General features: G+C 36.0%; 2 protein-coding genes and 1 non-coding gene across 8 annotated transcripts; all 3 read left to right on the forward strand.

Annotated features, from left to right (window-relative positions):
* Window positions 1–2,252: 2,252 nt before the first annotated feature.
* LOC122281600 (uncharacterized protein At1g51745-like) lies at window positions 2,253–8,223 on the forward strand. 5 transcript variants are annotated; one of them, XM_043093260.1, is made up of 6 exons: window positions 2,253–2,369; window positions 2,444–2,553; window positions 2,629–2,694; window positions 2,854–3,204; window positions 4,504–5,549; window positions 6,662–8,223. In XM_043093260.1, the coding sequence occupies exons 4-6, from the start codon at window positions 3,011–3,013 to the stop codon at window positions 7,768–7,770; spliced, it is 2,349 nt and encodes a 782-aa protein (XP_042949194.1). In that variant the 5' UTR covers window positions 2,253–2,369; window positions 2,444–2,553; window positions 2,629–2,694; window positions 2,854–3,010; the 3' UTR covers window positions 7,771–8,223. The 5 variants fall into 5 exon arrangements, with proteins under 5 accessions (XP_042949194.1, XP_042949184.1, XP_042949203.1 ...); XM_043093250.1 differs by having other exon boundaries at window positions 2,444–2,694; XM_043093269.1 differs by lacking the exon at window positions 2,444–2,553 and having other exon boundaries at window positions 2,274–2,369.
* A 3,627-nt stretch (window positions 8,224–11,850) lies between these two features.
* LOC122281629 (60S ribosomal protein L28-2-like) lies at window positions 11,851–14,571 on the forward strand. 2 transcript variants are annotated; one of them, XM_043093317.1, is made up of 4 exons: window positions 11,851–12,003; window positions 12,096–12,261; window positions 13,536–13,699; window positions 14,140–14,571. In XM_043093317.1, exons 2-4 carry the CDS (start codon window positions 12,114–12,116, stop codon window positions 14,278–14,280), a joined length of 453 nt encoding a protein of 150 aa, XP_042949251.1. In that variant the 5' UTR covers window positions 11,851–12,003; window positions 12,096–12,113; the 3' UTR covers window positions 14,281–14,571. The 2 variants fall into 2 exon arrangements, with proteins under 2 accessions (XP_042949251.1, XP_042949259.1); XM_043093325.1 differs by having other exon boundaries at window positions 11,870–12,003; window positions 12,106–12,261.
* On the forward strand, window positions 13,860–13,951 carry LOC122293847. Its single transcript, XR_006237373.1, has one exon. It is a non-coding gene; the product is annotated as a small nucleolar RNA R24 (small nucleolar RNA).
* Window positions 14,572–15,068: the final 497 nt, after the last annotated feature.

Consider the following 15,068-nt stretch of genomic DNA (forward strand, 5'->3'; position numbering starts at 1 on the left):
CATGCTTGGAATTCTATTAATCATTCTCATATCACATGTTATATATAATTTTTTTTTTATAAAAAGAAAAAAAAATCTCTTATCAAATATGTGGTGTATAAATAATGAGTAGAATAATTTAATTAATTTATGAATAATAAAATTTAAAATAAATAAAATAAATATAATATGTGGTGTGTGCAAATCTCAAAATGAAATGATCAAAACTATCAAATTGAAGGTAGAGGATGAAGGAAATAGTTACTGTGACCTATGAAGTGTACTTTTGCATGGGACACGGCTACGTCAACGGAGTAACTTTATCGATACATTTCAAACAGTAGAGAATCAAAATTTAAGAATGAAAAATATTATCTTTCAAAAGTCGAAATAGTATGTTTGAACAGTGGGACAATGGCTTAGATTTATATGTATAATATAGGTAAGGAAAAATGTTAGTAAAAAAAAGAAAAAGAAAACATCAACATCATCCAAATCGGAATATATAAAGCATGACTTTTGTGCTACAGTTCCAACAAATTTACCGCACATTGTAGCTTACCTAAATCTTTCTTTAGTTTTTTATTATTTCTCTCTTCTCTCTCCATTGCTATTTCTTCGAAGCAATTAATTCCAAGTTGATATTTTTAAATAAAGATAACGTAGCATTTTAGCATTATAAATTGGAAAATAGTACATCTTGAAGTAATAAAGCAGTGGATTGTTCCAAATAGAGGAAAGGTAAAAGTGAATTTTGATGCAGATTATGGCAACAACATGCTTCCAAAAATCAGTTGTAAATCAACCAATTACTGTTCAGTGTATGACTTTGTAGAAAGCTGTTAGAGTTTTGTGCTTATCTGGATTTTAGCCAAGTAATTTTGAAAGAGATGCTCTTGTAGTAATCAAAGTAGTTCACAGTAATGACATGTGTATTGCTTGGTATGAGCAACTAATAGAACATCTGAAGATAGTGTTCAAAAATTCATCTGGGTGGAGCTTGAAGTTCACACACAAGGAAAGGAATACTGTTGTACATCGGCTAACCAAGTCTGCACTACGACAGCAAGGGGATGAATGTTGGATTGATGTTTTGAATGACAGATTGTGTAACATTTATTGATTAATGACAAATATGATTTTGTTTGATTAAAAAAAAAAAAAGAAGTTGAATGCGTTCCACGAAATGATACAAAAGTTAAACTCATTCACGTTTTTCATAAATGCTTGATAATGTCGGACTAAATTTTCAAACAATTAGTGTTAGATAAAAATAACTGTTATCTAGAATTACTGTTAAAAAATGATAAATGACATAAAAAGACTGCTAGATAAAATAATAAATATGATTGTTAGGTTCTGAGAGTATGACCATTGAATATATAAAATAAAAGAATAATAAATAATTATTAAAATAGAAATTTAATATTGTAGCCAAACTTTATCATTATTTAGTATCAAATATAAGTAATGCTATATATAGTTGTGGAGTGTGCAAACGTTGCGCAGTTACTTTTAAAAAGGGTGAGATTCACGATTAAAAAATTAATTTTTTTTTTATATAGGTCTCGTATTAATTTATTTTTTTCAAAAAGATTATACGACATTTACACAATTACAATTACAAATATCATTTCTCATCAAATATATATTTTCTAACTAAATTTTAGTTAGAAAAATAAATAAGCCCGTTGCACTAAAAAAAATAATAGATTCTTATACTCATCATCTATACACTATAGTAATACCTAATATATGTTAAGAAAAAAATAAAAATATGTATATAAATTAAGAATGATAAGAGTTTAATTTTTTAAAGGAAAATGCTGTATTTATCGAGAATGTTGCTCTACAAAAGTCACTTATTGATATTTTATTTTATTTTATGTTTCTTAATTATTAAGAATTTTATTAAAAATAAATTTGTAATATTTTTTAAATACTTTTAGAAAAAAAAAAAAAAACTATGTTAAAAAAGGCCAGCCTTATGAACTTATCGGTCACCACCCTCTCGCACTACAGCGACTCTTTTCTAAAAATAACTGAATACGGAAAACCTAACCTCTAACTAAATTTATGTTCATTATTATTATTTTTTAATAAATAAAGTCTCGTGACGACAACGAAATAAAGAAATACTCTGCCCAAGTCTTTTAAAAAGAATGAAATTTATTATTAAATAAATAATTTTTTTATATTTATTTATTTGTATAAAAAAAAAAAAAAGCGAACTTAATACTGAAATTATTTATATTCTTTTAATTCAATCCAAAACGATACAAAAAATAACTCTTCCGCTGGTAATTTACTAATTTCTCATCTCCGAGCGGTTTTTCAACTTTGGCCTCTGTCACTTGCGCACTCTCCCTCGGCGAAAAAGATAGCAAAAGGTACGTTTGATCCGAACACCCAAGCTCTTTCTCATCCGTCCAGCAACTCATTCGTCCTCTCTCTGTATACGCAGACTGCCAGTCGCAGACAGGGCTTAGAAAACCTCTAAGACGGAACTCAACTAGAGAAGATCGTAGAAAATCAGATAAATAACCGAAATATTTGAAACAGATTTTAGAAAAGGTCTGATGAAAAATATTGGAAAAGAACGTAAAGTTAGATCCTTTCCTTCTAATATATATCCGTATGCATTTGTAGTTCTTCCTCTCCGCTCAGATCTCCTTCATCCATAAAGTCTCCAATCATAGCGCCTCTCGCTCCTCAGTGAGTTTTCTTTTTTCTTTTTAATAATTTTCTGCCTCTTTTCTTTCTTTCTTTATTATTATTATTTTTTTAATTTTGTTTTTTGGGTCTTGCGTTGCATGCAATGGTATGAATTTCTGATATTTGTTGTTCCTGGGTTTTGTTGCTCGTGGTTGTCAGGTTGAGAAGCCCGGGCATTCGCTCATGAAACCGAGGCGTTGGACCATTTTGGGACTTGAGAATACACGGCCGAGATTGATTATTTGAGGTCACAATATTTTTCCTTTTTATTGGGTTTCGTTGTTTGAGTTGTTCTTTGTTTGTTGTTGTTCCTGATATGGGGAGTAGTTCTGGTGAGGCCAAATCCAACGGCATCGATGCGTCGGTGGGCGGGTTGGTTTGGGTCCGCCGCAGAAACGGGTCGTGGTGGCCGGGCCGTATAATGGGCCTCGACGAGTTGTCGGAGGGTTCCTTGGTTTCGCCGAGATCGGGGACTCCCGTTAAGCTTCTGGGTCGCGAGGACGCAAGCGTGTGAGTGCTCTTTCTTATTTTACACTCTCTCTCTTCTTGTTTACCTTGGTTGCTAATTGGGTTTTTGGGATTTTTTCCGTTTCTCTAAGTTTTTGTGTTGGTTGGTGTTCTTTGAGCTTCATATTCACTGCGTTTTGATGTGCTTTTTAAATGATTGTAGGTAAATTGTTCGGTTAATTTCCTCTGCAAGTGCTTGATGTCAATGTTGGTGGTTATTATGCGTTATAATAACGCATTGTAACCGGCAATGCATCTTTACGGAAAAAACAAAGATTATGTAATAGGGCTGAGGATGCAGTCCTGCTAGTTTTTTTCTTTCTTTATTTATTTTTTATTTTTATAGGTAGTCTTGCAAGATTTCTATTTTTACTAATATTCTTAGATTCTGATAATCTGCAGAAGTCTGGGTCTTTTTATTTTTATTTTTTGAGGAAATATAAAACTACCGAACTCGTACTTCATAAGGAGATGGCCCTTCCCACAAGCCAAAGAAAAGCAAAAATAACACAGAAAAACTGGCTTCCGAATTTAATGCTTGACCTTGTTATATATGCTATTTCCTCTACGATCACCTCTCAGCACCAGGTGGGTATGGTAAACAGTTGCCGGATACCATCGACCTTGACCCTCTTTGTAAGGAAAAATTATGCCGGTGCCATTACTGTACCGCTTTCTGTATCCTTTCATTATCATATCTGCTGGGTAATGGGACTGATGGTGCAAAAACTATATGCTTCTTGAAAGAATACGCAAGATTTGGAAAGAAAGAAAACAGGGAAATTCAATTGATATGAGGTGGTTTATCGTTTCCACCTTGTTTTGTGGACTAAACCCGAACTTCTTTTTCTCAGCTTATTTTTTACCATTTCTCATACCAATATTTAACTGCTTCTCGAGTTGCCACTATCAATATTTTTTATCTGTTGCAATATAGTTCATCATAACAGGTACCGTCTATGTTTTCCTACTCATTTGCCAAGTTCTTTATTTCTATATTGTTGATTGAAATTGACTGTTGAGTTGTGAGTTGTTTTTGCAAACATTGAATCTATCTCTTGCATGCATTGAATCTATCTCTTTAGCGCGGCACACGTAGTTTCCGAGAGTATAGTTATAGGTAAGAAAATTGCTAATGTTAACTTGATGATTGATTTCTTACCCCTCCCCCCTTCTTTAGTGATTGGAGACTTGTTGTGTATAAGCCAGGGTGGGACACATTTATAATGTCATTACCTTGCTATCATTTTTAACTGATGGTGTCACTTGGTTGACAAAACCCCTCTTTGTTTGTTGGTACAGGGATTGGTATAACCTTGAAAAATCCAAGAGGGTAAAGGCGTTTCGGTGTGGGGAGTATGATGAATGCATTGAAAAAGCAAAGGCTTCTGCAGCTAATTGCAATAAAAAAGCTGTTAAATATGCTCGAAGGGAAGATGCGATTCTCCATGCTCTCGAGATTGAGAGTGTCCGCCTGGGCAAGGATCGATTGGACTTCTTTCAAAGGGATAATTCAGGAGGAGACCTTGGTATTGCCAGAGAGTCGCCTAGTATGTCTCATTCTGGTGAAGAAAATGAGGATATGGATGATGATGCAAGTGATTATGAAGATAACTCAAATTCAGCACCCGAGTTATCTCAATCTGGTTTATCTTTCGAAGAGCCAAATCATAATACTTTATATAAGGTGCAAGCTGTCATAAGAAGAAGAACCCCAAATGATTCTGAGGATGATGGAACAGAAGGAGTTAAGCGAATGAGAGGACTTGAGGACCTGGGCATGGGTGTTGTGTCGAAAAGAAAGACAGGAGGGGTGCTTGATTTAGTTCAACAAGATGGCGCTTCACTCTGTGATTCAAGTGGTGGGAATTGCATATCTAATGGAATTCCTGTCAATGGTAGCAAAAGTTATTTGTTGTCACTTAAAAGAAAGAGATCTCAAGTGGTGAATGTTCATGAATTTTTGAAAAGAAAAAGTCGCCGCCGACCATTAACGAAGGTTTTGGAGAGTACTGCCATGGTGTTTGTTCCAGTTATTTGTGATCAGCTTCCCAGTTCAAGTGGTTCACCTCTTCAGGGCATATCTGATGGTAGGGTTTCGGTTTTAGAATCTAAAGATATGAAGAAATCTGCGACAGTTAACAAGAATTCAGATAGCATTGAGATTTCGTGTGAGAATGGAGTCCCTTTAAAGGCTTCTGAACTTGCTTGTGATGCTTCTGATATCGTTTACAAGACGAAGGAGAGTGAAACTTCCAGTGTAACTGCGTTGGTGGAGAATGATTCTTCTGATAGGTTATTTGATGTACCATTTGTTGGGGTCCTTGGGGAGGAAAAACACTCTGCAGGTATTTTCAAGTAAAATTATAAAAGTCGTTAACATCAAGTGTACATAATCTCTTCTTTTTGTCTTTATTATGGGTACACATCCAAAATGATGATAAATTTGCTTCTTTTTTCATCTCTGTTTTTATTTTAGATTATCCTTCTGGGGGGTGGGGGTGGGGAAGAATATGCGAGGGAAATTTTAAAGAAAGGGCAGAAAAAGAAGGAAAACTATAGCACTCTTGAAAATATGAGCCATTCAATATATCTTCCAAAGAGGAATATGGGAATGTTTCATCAAGATGCTTGTTCACATCTGCTAAGCCACCAATTAGTGGGGTCTTAAGCCAGGATCTGAGACTATTTTCTTAAAAAGTTAAAATTGAAAGTATATTAAGCCCTGGTGTTTAGTCCAATGAAGGTTGATGTATGTAAACATATTGTTTGAGCAGGAAACTTGATAAGTATGCATGCTTGGTCTCTTGTGCACTTCTATGATATGTGTGTGTCTGAGTGTTCTGCACCACTGGGTCCCGGGTGGTGGGGGTGGGGTGGGTGTAGTCGCCCTGCAGGGGAAGATACTGGGTGATGAGAGAATGCTCTTGGTAGAGATTGAAGAATGCGTGCCAAATAGATGAATATTTGGGAAGACAGTTTGTGATTTTGTTGGTTTACAAATTTGGAAATACTTTTATCAGCCCTAATGGCTAGGAAGTAATGAAGCTCCTGAGATGTTGGATCTGGCGCTATGGATGTTGTTTGTAAATGCTACTTGCGACTGTGCGGACACATTTGAATTTATATTTCTGTTTTTGGATTTAAATTTACACCCTTAACACATACCTTCATTTTCTATTTCAGTGATAGATAGTATTAGCATGTAGGCATTAATTAGCTTCCTGGATATATGTTTCCAGCGATGAGAGGAAGGATAGAGGTGACAGGACATATGCCTTCCATCCATGAGTCAGCCAGAGTATTTTAAGTTTTACTTTCACAGTCAGAGTTACCTAATAATTTATCTCATCATCTTCCTGCAAGCTATCTATTAGTGTAACGTGGTAATCTGTTTGTTCATTCCGCTGGTTGTGGGTAAAAATGTTTCTCTGTGCTCACGCATGATCTGTTCTGCCAGGTCTTTCGCCTATACCTGTGTCTGTTTCATCTGGAAGGCCTCACATTGCTGCACTGGGAAGGCAATCTAGTCAGAGTAGTCCAGCTGAAGCTGTATCTTTGAGACATGAGGGACTTAACGAATCTGGTTCTACCAGTTCAGCTGCTGTTCACGTTAATAATATTACCCAGAGGATAGAGAAAGGTAGTTCAAAGTGGCAGTTAAAACGAAAGAGGAATTCAAGAAACTTAAGTAAAAATAGAAAACAGGTCTCCAGAAAACTTGCGGACATGGATGATGAATCCAATGCTTATTTGGCAGGTATAGGGCACTTGGAAGGTTCAGATCAGAAAGTTGATTGCACTGGTGTTGGTGGAGGCCCCACTTCATATAATTCTGCCTCACGGCCAAAGTCCAAATCGATTGCTGAAGCCCCAGAAGATGGATTCAGGGACTGGGGCAAGCATGTGTCGAGGGATTCTCATATTAGAGTGCCAAAAGCTGAGGTGAAGCTATCACCTGATGGCACTTCGACACCTCAAAGGTCACTTCCGTTTCGTCAATCCCGATTTACGGTTCGCTCCAGATATCAGATACCAGGTTTTCCTGCCAGAAATATTTCCACTGATGCTTCATTATATGATGTTAAGATTGAGGTGAAAGCGAGCTATCGGCCACAGCATGTTCCATTGGTTTCCCTAATGAGTAAGTTGAATGGTAAAGCCATTGTTGGTCACCCTCTCACAGTTGAGGTTTTGTATGATGGCTGTTGTGATGATCTCTTGAGTAGCATGGAGTGCAGCCTGGAAGTTGGTGAAATGCATAATGCTGTGAAGCGAAATTCAGTAACTGGAAGAGTTAGTGCCAAGCACTTAGCATTGCGACCACGTTTTTCATTGGCCAAATCATCAAAGATAAAGAAATCTGGGTTATTGTCTAAAAAGACGCGGAAACTGTCTTCATTGACTGGTCACAAGCAGTTTGAAGAAGAGCGGAAACCAGTGATAGAAAAGCCCAAAGGTCCTGTCATAGCGTGCATCCCTTTAAAAGTAGCCTTCAGTAGAATAAATGAAGCAGTGAATGGATTGGCACGGCCAATGCACTGTGCGTTAACATCATGCATCCCGTGAATTTGGTGCTGGGGGAGGAGTTGCAGTTGTTGTCTACCCAACTTTGGTTTTGTATCTTCGGGGGGCTTCTTTTTAAAAAAAAAAAAAAAAAAAAAAAAAATTAGTTTAGCTGCCTAGTTGCTGCTTTTATTTAACTGTGCTCTGTTTGTGGCACATATGCCATGTAGGCAGAATCCTTCTGTACACAGTCATGACATTTCCATGTAGAGCTGGTAGGAGTACACTTAAGGGAGGCTGCTTTTGGCTCTGTATATAATGTAACATTATGTAAAGATGGCGATCTGGTGACCTGATATAGGTCTTTAATCTGAGTTGAAGTTGATTAAGAGGCAATAACTTCATTCCCCAGACTCCAGAGTACTTGTTTATTGGACATGATTTGTAATTTTCTCAATCCACCTTTCTTTCGGCTACTTGAATCCAAGTACTTTTCATCAGTTTTGTGACACAGAATGAAGTTTGTATTGAGCATCCCAAATCAGTTTGATATTGTTGCAATCGAGAGTGAGAGTTTCTCTTGAATTGATGATATAGTCCGTCCTTCTACTCTCGGTACAAACAAGTCTGCAGACAAATCCTAACGTGAATGTTGCTATGAGAGTCCTTTACATTCGAATTGTAAGTTCTGTAAAGCTTTTGTTTTTTCATGGAATTCCAAGACCAGTGCCTGTGAAACTCCTCTTTTATTATTTGTACTTTGTGCATGTCAAAACTAGCACGATTGAGAGCCTTAATTACATAATCCAACTATCAAGCCGTGTCCAAGTTTACTGTCACTGTTTTTTGGTATGAATAGAAAGAAAAATGATTTCTGCAACCACACTATACAGCCGTTGGGCAGTTGGCTGACACAATGAGCCACATCAATTAAATGAAACGACTGCGTTGCATTTAAGGAAATTTACCTTTGCCTTGCCATATTTCCAGATCCATCATCCGTCACCCCCAACACCAAAAGAGAATAATTGGTAAGTATAAGAAATGGAAACTAGAGAAAATGCAGCATGCAGAAGGAATAAGAGTTTACAAAATGAAGGAGAAGATAACGGTGAAGATTTCAGTGAGGATATGTTTTCCTTATCGCGAGCTGAAGTTATGTTTAATAACGGTAGATTTCATACCCATTTTGACGATTTAAGCTACTTTTCAAATCTTACTTTGAAAATGATGGATTTCATTTTTGAGATTTCTCCCCAACACCTTTCGACAATGCTAGATATATATGTAAGAGTTTTTATTTAAACTCTATGTCCCATACACCCATCTTAATAGAGTTTGAAATAACTCAAACTTATCAGATAGAAGATGAGTGATAATGGGATAAGAAAACTCTTAAGAGATAAGATTAAAACTCTGTATCTCTAATTATAGTCAAATACAAACTTTGAGATTTTTTGATGGTCAGAAATCTATAAATAGTACTAAGGGGTTAAAGGGTTCTCACCTACAACATTAGAGTGCATTTTGCTATCGTGAGACTTGTGAAGTAAGGTTGTTAGGGTGATCTTTCCCTCATAGTCAGATCCATTTCTTCATCGAACTAATGGAAAAATATACTTATTTATTTATCATTGTTTATTATTGTAGATCATATAAAATCGAAAATCCGTTTATTAATGTTCATGTTAAAATATTTAATATGTGGTATTAGAGCAACAAGTTATAGATTTTTTATGATCTCGATGTAATATTGCACATGCCGAATATCACTTTGATATTTCTTTCGGTCGTGAAAGATAAAAATATATATTTCTTTGTACTGATATTATGCATCAATGTCACACATGCATAAAATTATAATTTTGATTCTGTGTAATATTATCGCATTGATATTCATAATTTGTATAGGAAATATATATATATATATATATGTGTGTGTGTGAAATTGTATATGTGAATTTCTGTATATATTATGCATATAAAATTGCTCCTTTTTACAAACTCTAAACTGTTTTTGAGATGAAACCGAATGGATGTTGTTTTTCTAGGGTTTGTTTATTCAAAAAAAAAAAAAAAACTTCTAGCCGTTGGGTCTAGTTTTACCACCATGTGTGTGGTGACTGTGGCTCATTGCGTCAGTGGCGTAAAGGGCTGAGAAGCCCAATCGTCGAAACACACTGTGTCGACGGTATGATGGCTTTGAGGGGCGGCGTAAAGGGATTGTATAGTCCAGAATGGGCGCCGCTCAAAGCCATCTATTGGTGGCTCTCATCGGCTAAGAGGGAGGTCAAGCGCCACGAGGAGGTTGAAAACCTCCTTGCCGGCGTCTCTGTAACGGCGGCAAAGGGATCCAAAGCCCACTACTGAGGTGGTTTTGTGTTTAATAAAAAAATAAAAATAAAAAAAAAAAAAAGAAGAAAGGGTTGAATGGAGGTGGACCTTGGCAGAGGAAGGAGGCTAGGACACTGTGCCATCTTCTCCTCGTTGGCAACGACCACCGTTGTGGGCAAATTTTTTTTTTTTGTAAACTGCTACTGCAAGTGATGCAGCATTGCTAAAACAGAAATCTGAGGAAGAAGATATATGATACTTAGGTTTTCAAGTAAATGCGTAATGGGCCGTGGGCTTTGGCCCAGTCCAAGAAGGAAAAGAAAGCAAACGGGCCAATGGGCCACTGATGTGGCCCAGTCCAATAAAAGAACCAAAAAAAAAAAAGGGACGAGCCTGTACAGTAAAAGAATGGATACTTCTGCATTTAGATTTTACTAATCTTGAAGTATGCGTAGATTGCATTAAATGAAAGTAAACCAAACATACTAAGAAAGGTGCCACAAGAAGTAAAGTGATTATTGAAATAATTCACACAGATATATGTGGACCATTTTCCACTGAATATTTTGGTGGAGAAAAGTATTTTATCATCTTTATAGATGATTTTTCGCGATTTAGATATATCTATCTGCTACATGAGAAATCTCAAACTGTTTCAGTACTTGAGATATTTCTCATAGAGGTGGAAAGAAAATTAGATAGAAATGTAAAAATCATCAGGTCGGATCGAGGTGGAGAATACTATAGAAAGTATGACGAATCAGGTCATGACCCTGGCCCATTGTTGGCTTTTTTCCAAGAAAAAAAGAGTAAGATTCAGTCTTCTTGTTCACTGTTTGTGGCTTTACTGGTGAGCTGAGGGCGATTTCGAATTTTATAGAAATGGATTTAGATTATGTGGAATAATCCATGAAAAGCTCAAACTCAAAAGGTAAAGTGTTCGATTTGCACATATCCTTTAAATTTTTTTTGAATAAACCCAGATGGATCTATGTAAATCCATCAAAAATCTCACTTTTGCTTTGTTGCTTCCAGTATTTTTCTTTCTTTTTTGGGTGGGCGAGGGTTCGAGTACAGAAATGGGGTGTGGTATATCAAAAATAGATCGGACCATTAATTACAAAAGAAGATCATAATTTATGGATTATGGAACGGATTAAGAATGGAATCTGCCTTCCTGCACCCGTGGATTGACTTCGAAAGAAATTTATTTGCTTTTACATTTTTCATTTTTACTTTTTGTTTTTTTTTTTAAATTTCACATAAGCTTTAGATACGGCCGATTACTCCCCAATTCCACATGCCAGTTGTGCCTAGCAAGTTTGGAATAGAAAAGACCCATAATTGCTTTGATCTTGTCTATTGATCATCCATAACTAAAAGGAAAATGGTAGAAACTACATCCTTATCTTATCACTATCTAATTCTCCTTACATTACAAGATTAAGATAATTGTGAACTAATGATAATTGTTAACATCCCTTCTGACATTTGCTAGTACAAACATTGTCACTAGTTAAACGACGAAACATTTAGCGCCGTTTCCTTTTTTTGGCTTATACGACAACTGTGGTCAGGACAAAATGACAAATTCATAAAGGAAAAATCTTTTTGCCATTTTTACACTTCACACACCATATTTATTTTAATTTTTTTTATTTTTTCTATAATAAATATGTAGTGTGTAGATGATAAATAGAATAATTTAATTAGTTTAATAAGAATAAAATAAATAAAAAATAATATTTTAATATATAAAGTGTGTGGTGTTTGATGATATGTAGCATTTCTCATTCATAAATGTGCACAGGACATAAGCGTAATTAAGTGATATGAACTGTACCCCTCCGGTCTCAACAAGCTACTGCAGGAAATTAGGGTTCCAATATAAATAGCAACATAAACCCTTCTCGTTTACTCTCCAAATCTCCCGTTTCAGATTCAGAAACAAGACCCTCACTAGTACTCTCTCTCTCTCTCTCTCCGTATATGTGTGTGCATGTGTGTATCTGGTTAACTTGATATCATCTTAGGCAGTTTTGCATCTGGCGTAGCGTTTTGCAGGCACGGAGATGGCGACAGTACCGGGGCCGTTGATATGGGAGATGGTGAAGAAGAACAACTCATTCCTCGTGAAGGAGTTCGGGAGAGGAACGGCGAGCGTGCAGTTCAGCAAGGAGAGCAACAACCTCTACAACCTTAACTCCTACAAGCACTCTGGTAAGCTTATTTGATCGCTTCCTTTATGGATCCGGATAAAATGGGAGATGGATTCAGAAAATGTCGACTTTACTTACGTTGTGTTTATTTAATTTTTCGAGTGTTGGATTTATTTTCGTTGCATCTTAGGGAAGCCGCCGTTCTTGTTTTCTTGGCTGTCTGGTTTATGAGTAGATATAGGGAAACAGTGCGTTTTGGGTTTTTTGTTTGGTCTGTGGGAAGCAAAGCAAAAGAGAACGGATAAGATTTTATTTTATTTTATTTTTATATTTCTTATTACTTATATTTTACAACTAACCACAGTGATATTGCCACTTCATAAAAAAATGCTATAATTTTTCTTGTTAAATTCAAATTTAATATAACCACCCTCCATTTAAAACAGAGTTATAAAAAAGTCGTGTGTATGTCTTTCTCTTTTTTGTGTTGATGAGAAGAATGGAAGGGAAAAGACAGTAGAAGGGGTTCAAAATTCATACATTTTTTGAATGATTTAGATTTTAACAGGGGGCTCAGATGGAGTCAGTGCATCTTGTAAGATTAAATTTTGGTTGATTAGTTCAAGCTTCAATGTAAAGTTTCTGTTTGCTCACATAGAAGTAGTGGAAGATGAAGGAAATTGAAGTTGTTAAATTTTCCAGTTTCTGCTTTATTATATGTAAAATTTTGTTTCCTTAAGGGGTTATGACTTTGAAAATGTGCGTGCGTGCTTTAAACTGCATTGGTAGTTTGGTATAGAAAATGGGCTGTTGCTGTGTTTTTGAGAAACTAGGGATTTGTTTTCTGTCTGTTATCTGGGAGTAGTTTTCGTTCCTCTCGACCAAAAATGATACCTTTGTTCTCTCCATGTACTGCTAAAGATACTCTTTTCTTTGCACACTCTTAAAGAGAGCCATCATGAATTTTTTTTTTTTTTGAAAAAAGCCTCGGGAAATCTTGGCTTCTCTCTTTATTTAAATTTTTATTTCTTTAAATTGGAAGTCTCACAGAATTCATGGAAGTGGCTGAAATTGTGGTTTTGAAACCGAAGGTGAATGTATCAAGGTTCGGATTTCCTTCTATATATTCTTGGGTTTCCTAACATGGCTTGAGTCATCAATTTTACCAATAAAAAAAGGCTGGAACCATCCATTTTGTTTGGGCATGTGTAATTTGGGTCTTTATGTGTACTTATCAAAAAAAAAGTTTGGGTCTTTATGTGTGTTTTCTGAAATATACTTCTCTATTGGAATGTACTTATATAAAAATAAAACATTTTTATTGGGATTTCTCAGGGTTGGCAAACAAGAAAACAGTTACCATTCAGCCTGAGGGCAAAAGTCGTTCTGTGTTGCTTGCTACAACCAAGACTAAGAAACAGAACAAGCCTGTGGCTTTGTTTCACAAGTCTGTCATGAAAAAGGAGTTCCGAAGGATGGCAAATGCAGTTTCAAACCAGGTAATTTAAGAAGTCAGGTTTGGACATGTTCCAAGTATTTTATCTTCTCAGTGATGTTTTGATGCTAAAGTTCTGAGTGTTGTTAGATTTACTGGAAGCTTTCCTCTAATCAAGATCTTTATCTATTTTTTTCCCCCGAGGGTTTTTACTTTTTTATTTTTTTGCAGTGATGAGCCGCTAACATATAAGAAGAAACCATAGTATGTGGTTTCTTCTATGACATATACTTGTTACGCTTGGCTTCTGAGCATCCTAGTATATGATGTAGTTAAGGCTTCAATTGGTTATGGATATTCTTTGTGATTGTTAATCATGTGTATTCATGGTTTGCCCATGCACCTTTTTCTTAAGCAGTCTTTGGTTTTCCCTCGAGTAAATTTATATTGAAACAGCTAACGCCAGGTTGTATTTCTAAAATCATCGTTATTTGCTCTTCACAGGTTGCAGATAACTACTACAGGCCAGATCTAAAACATGCTGCCCTTTCTAGGTTGAGTGCTGTGCACAGGAGCCTGAAAGTTGCCAAATCCGGTGTCAAAAGGAGGAATAGGCAGGCTGTGAAAGTTCCTGGTAGGAAGTGAGTTAAGAGAGCTGATATTATGCCTTGCTGCCTTTCCGTTGCGTTCTTTCCCCATGGCACATTTTCAATTCTTTTTTTTTTTCTGTTTCCATCTTCGTTGTGTTGACTTCTTATTTGGGGTGCCCACTTAGTTTTGATATACAAAGAGATGTGGTTCGGCGTCTTACCCCTAATTGTTTTGCAACACGATATGGTTGTTTTATGTAGTCGAGTTTTGAACTTACCGCCAGAGAAGTCTCTGGTCCGAGCCATACGAAAGTGCCTGCAATAAATGACTAAACGATTTAATTCATCTTATTGACCGATGGTGAATTCAAACAGAGTTATGAACTTTTTATCTGGTCCATCGTTTGTAACGGTGCCAACCTCCCAAACCCTGGACATTGTGATACGTTAGATGTCAATACAAGAAAATTGTTTTTGAACGACTTTGTTCAATTGAGTTGTCAAAAAGATAAAAACCTTTATTCAATTGTGAAAAGGAGGTCGTCGTGATGATCTTTTTAACCAGCAGGCCGTAGTTGTGCGGCGCGGTATGAACTTATGAAGCACTGCCACGGCAGCTCAACTTCCGTGCCAATGACCGCTCGCACGGGCAAGTTTATAATAATAATTAAGAAATAAATCAAGATAATATGAAATTGTAGTTTTTTTCTTTTTTTAATATTTTTTTCTAAACTTTCCAAACATATTTTTAGGATATTTTGCTTCTTTTCAGTTGCATTTTGCCTTATTGATGTTTGAAAACATTTAAATCATTTATATGGTTTACCAATCCGTGCGACAAAA

The sequence above is a fragment of the Carya illinoinensis genome, chromosome 1, assembly GCF_018687715.1.
Source record: "Carya illinoinensis cultivar Pawnee chromosome 1, C.illinoinensisPawnee_v1, whole genome shotgun sequence".
In the NCBI taxonomy this organism is placed as follows: domain Eukaryota; kingdom Viridiplantae; phylum Streptophyta; class Magnoliopsida; order Fagales; family Juglandaceae; genus Carya; species Carya illinoinensis.

What these genes read in the sequence shown, in the direction of transcription:
- LOC122281600 (XM_043093250.1), top strand. Translation starts at nt 3,011, where the DNA reads ATGGGGAGTAGTTCTGGTGAGGCCAAATCCAACGGCATCGATGCGTCG. An exon ending in GGTCGCGAGGACGCAAGCGT is followed by an intron (nt 3,205 to 4,503) that starts GTGAGTGCTCTT and finishes TTGTTGGTACAG; the next exon opens with GGATTGGTATAACCTTGAAA. An exon ending in GGAGGAAAAACACTCTGCAG is followed by an intron (nt 5,550 to 6,661) that starts GTATTTTCAAGT and finishes CTGTTCTGCCAG; the next exon opens with GTCTTTCGCCTATACCTGTG.
- LOC122281629 (XM_043093317.1), top strand. Translation starts at nt 12,114, where the DNA reads ATGGCGACAGTACCGGGGCCGTTGATATGGGAGATGGTGAAGAAGAAC. An exon ending in TAACTCCTACAAGCACTCTG is followed by an intron (nt 12,262 to 13,535) that starts GTAAGCTTATTT and finishes GGGATTTCTCAG; the next exon opens with GGTTGGCAAACAAGAAAACA. An exon ending in CAAATGCAGTTTCAAACCAG is followed by an intron (nt 13,700 to 14,139) that starts GTAATTTAAGAA and finishes TGCTCTTCACAG; the next exon opens with GTTGCAGATAACTACTACAG.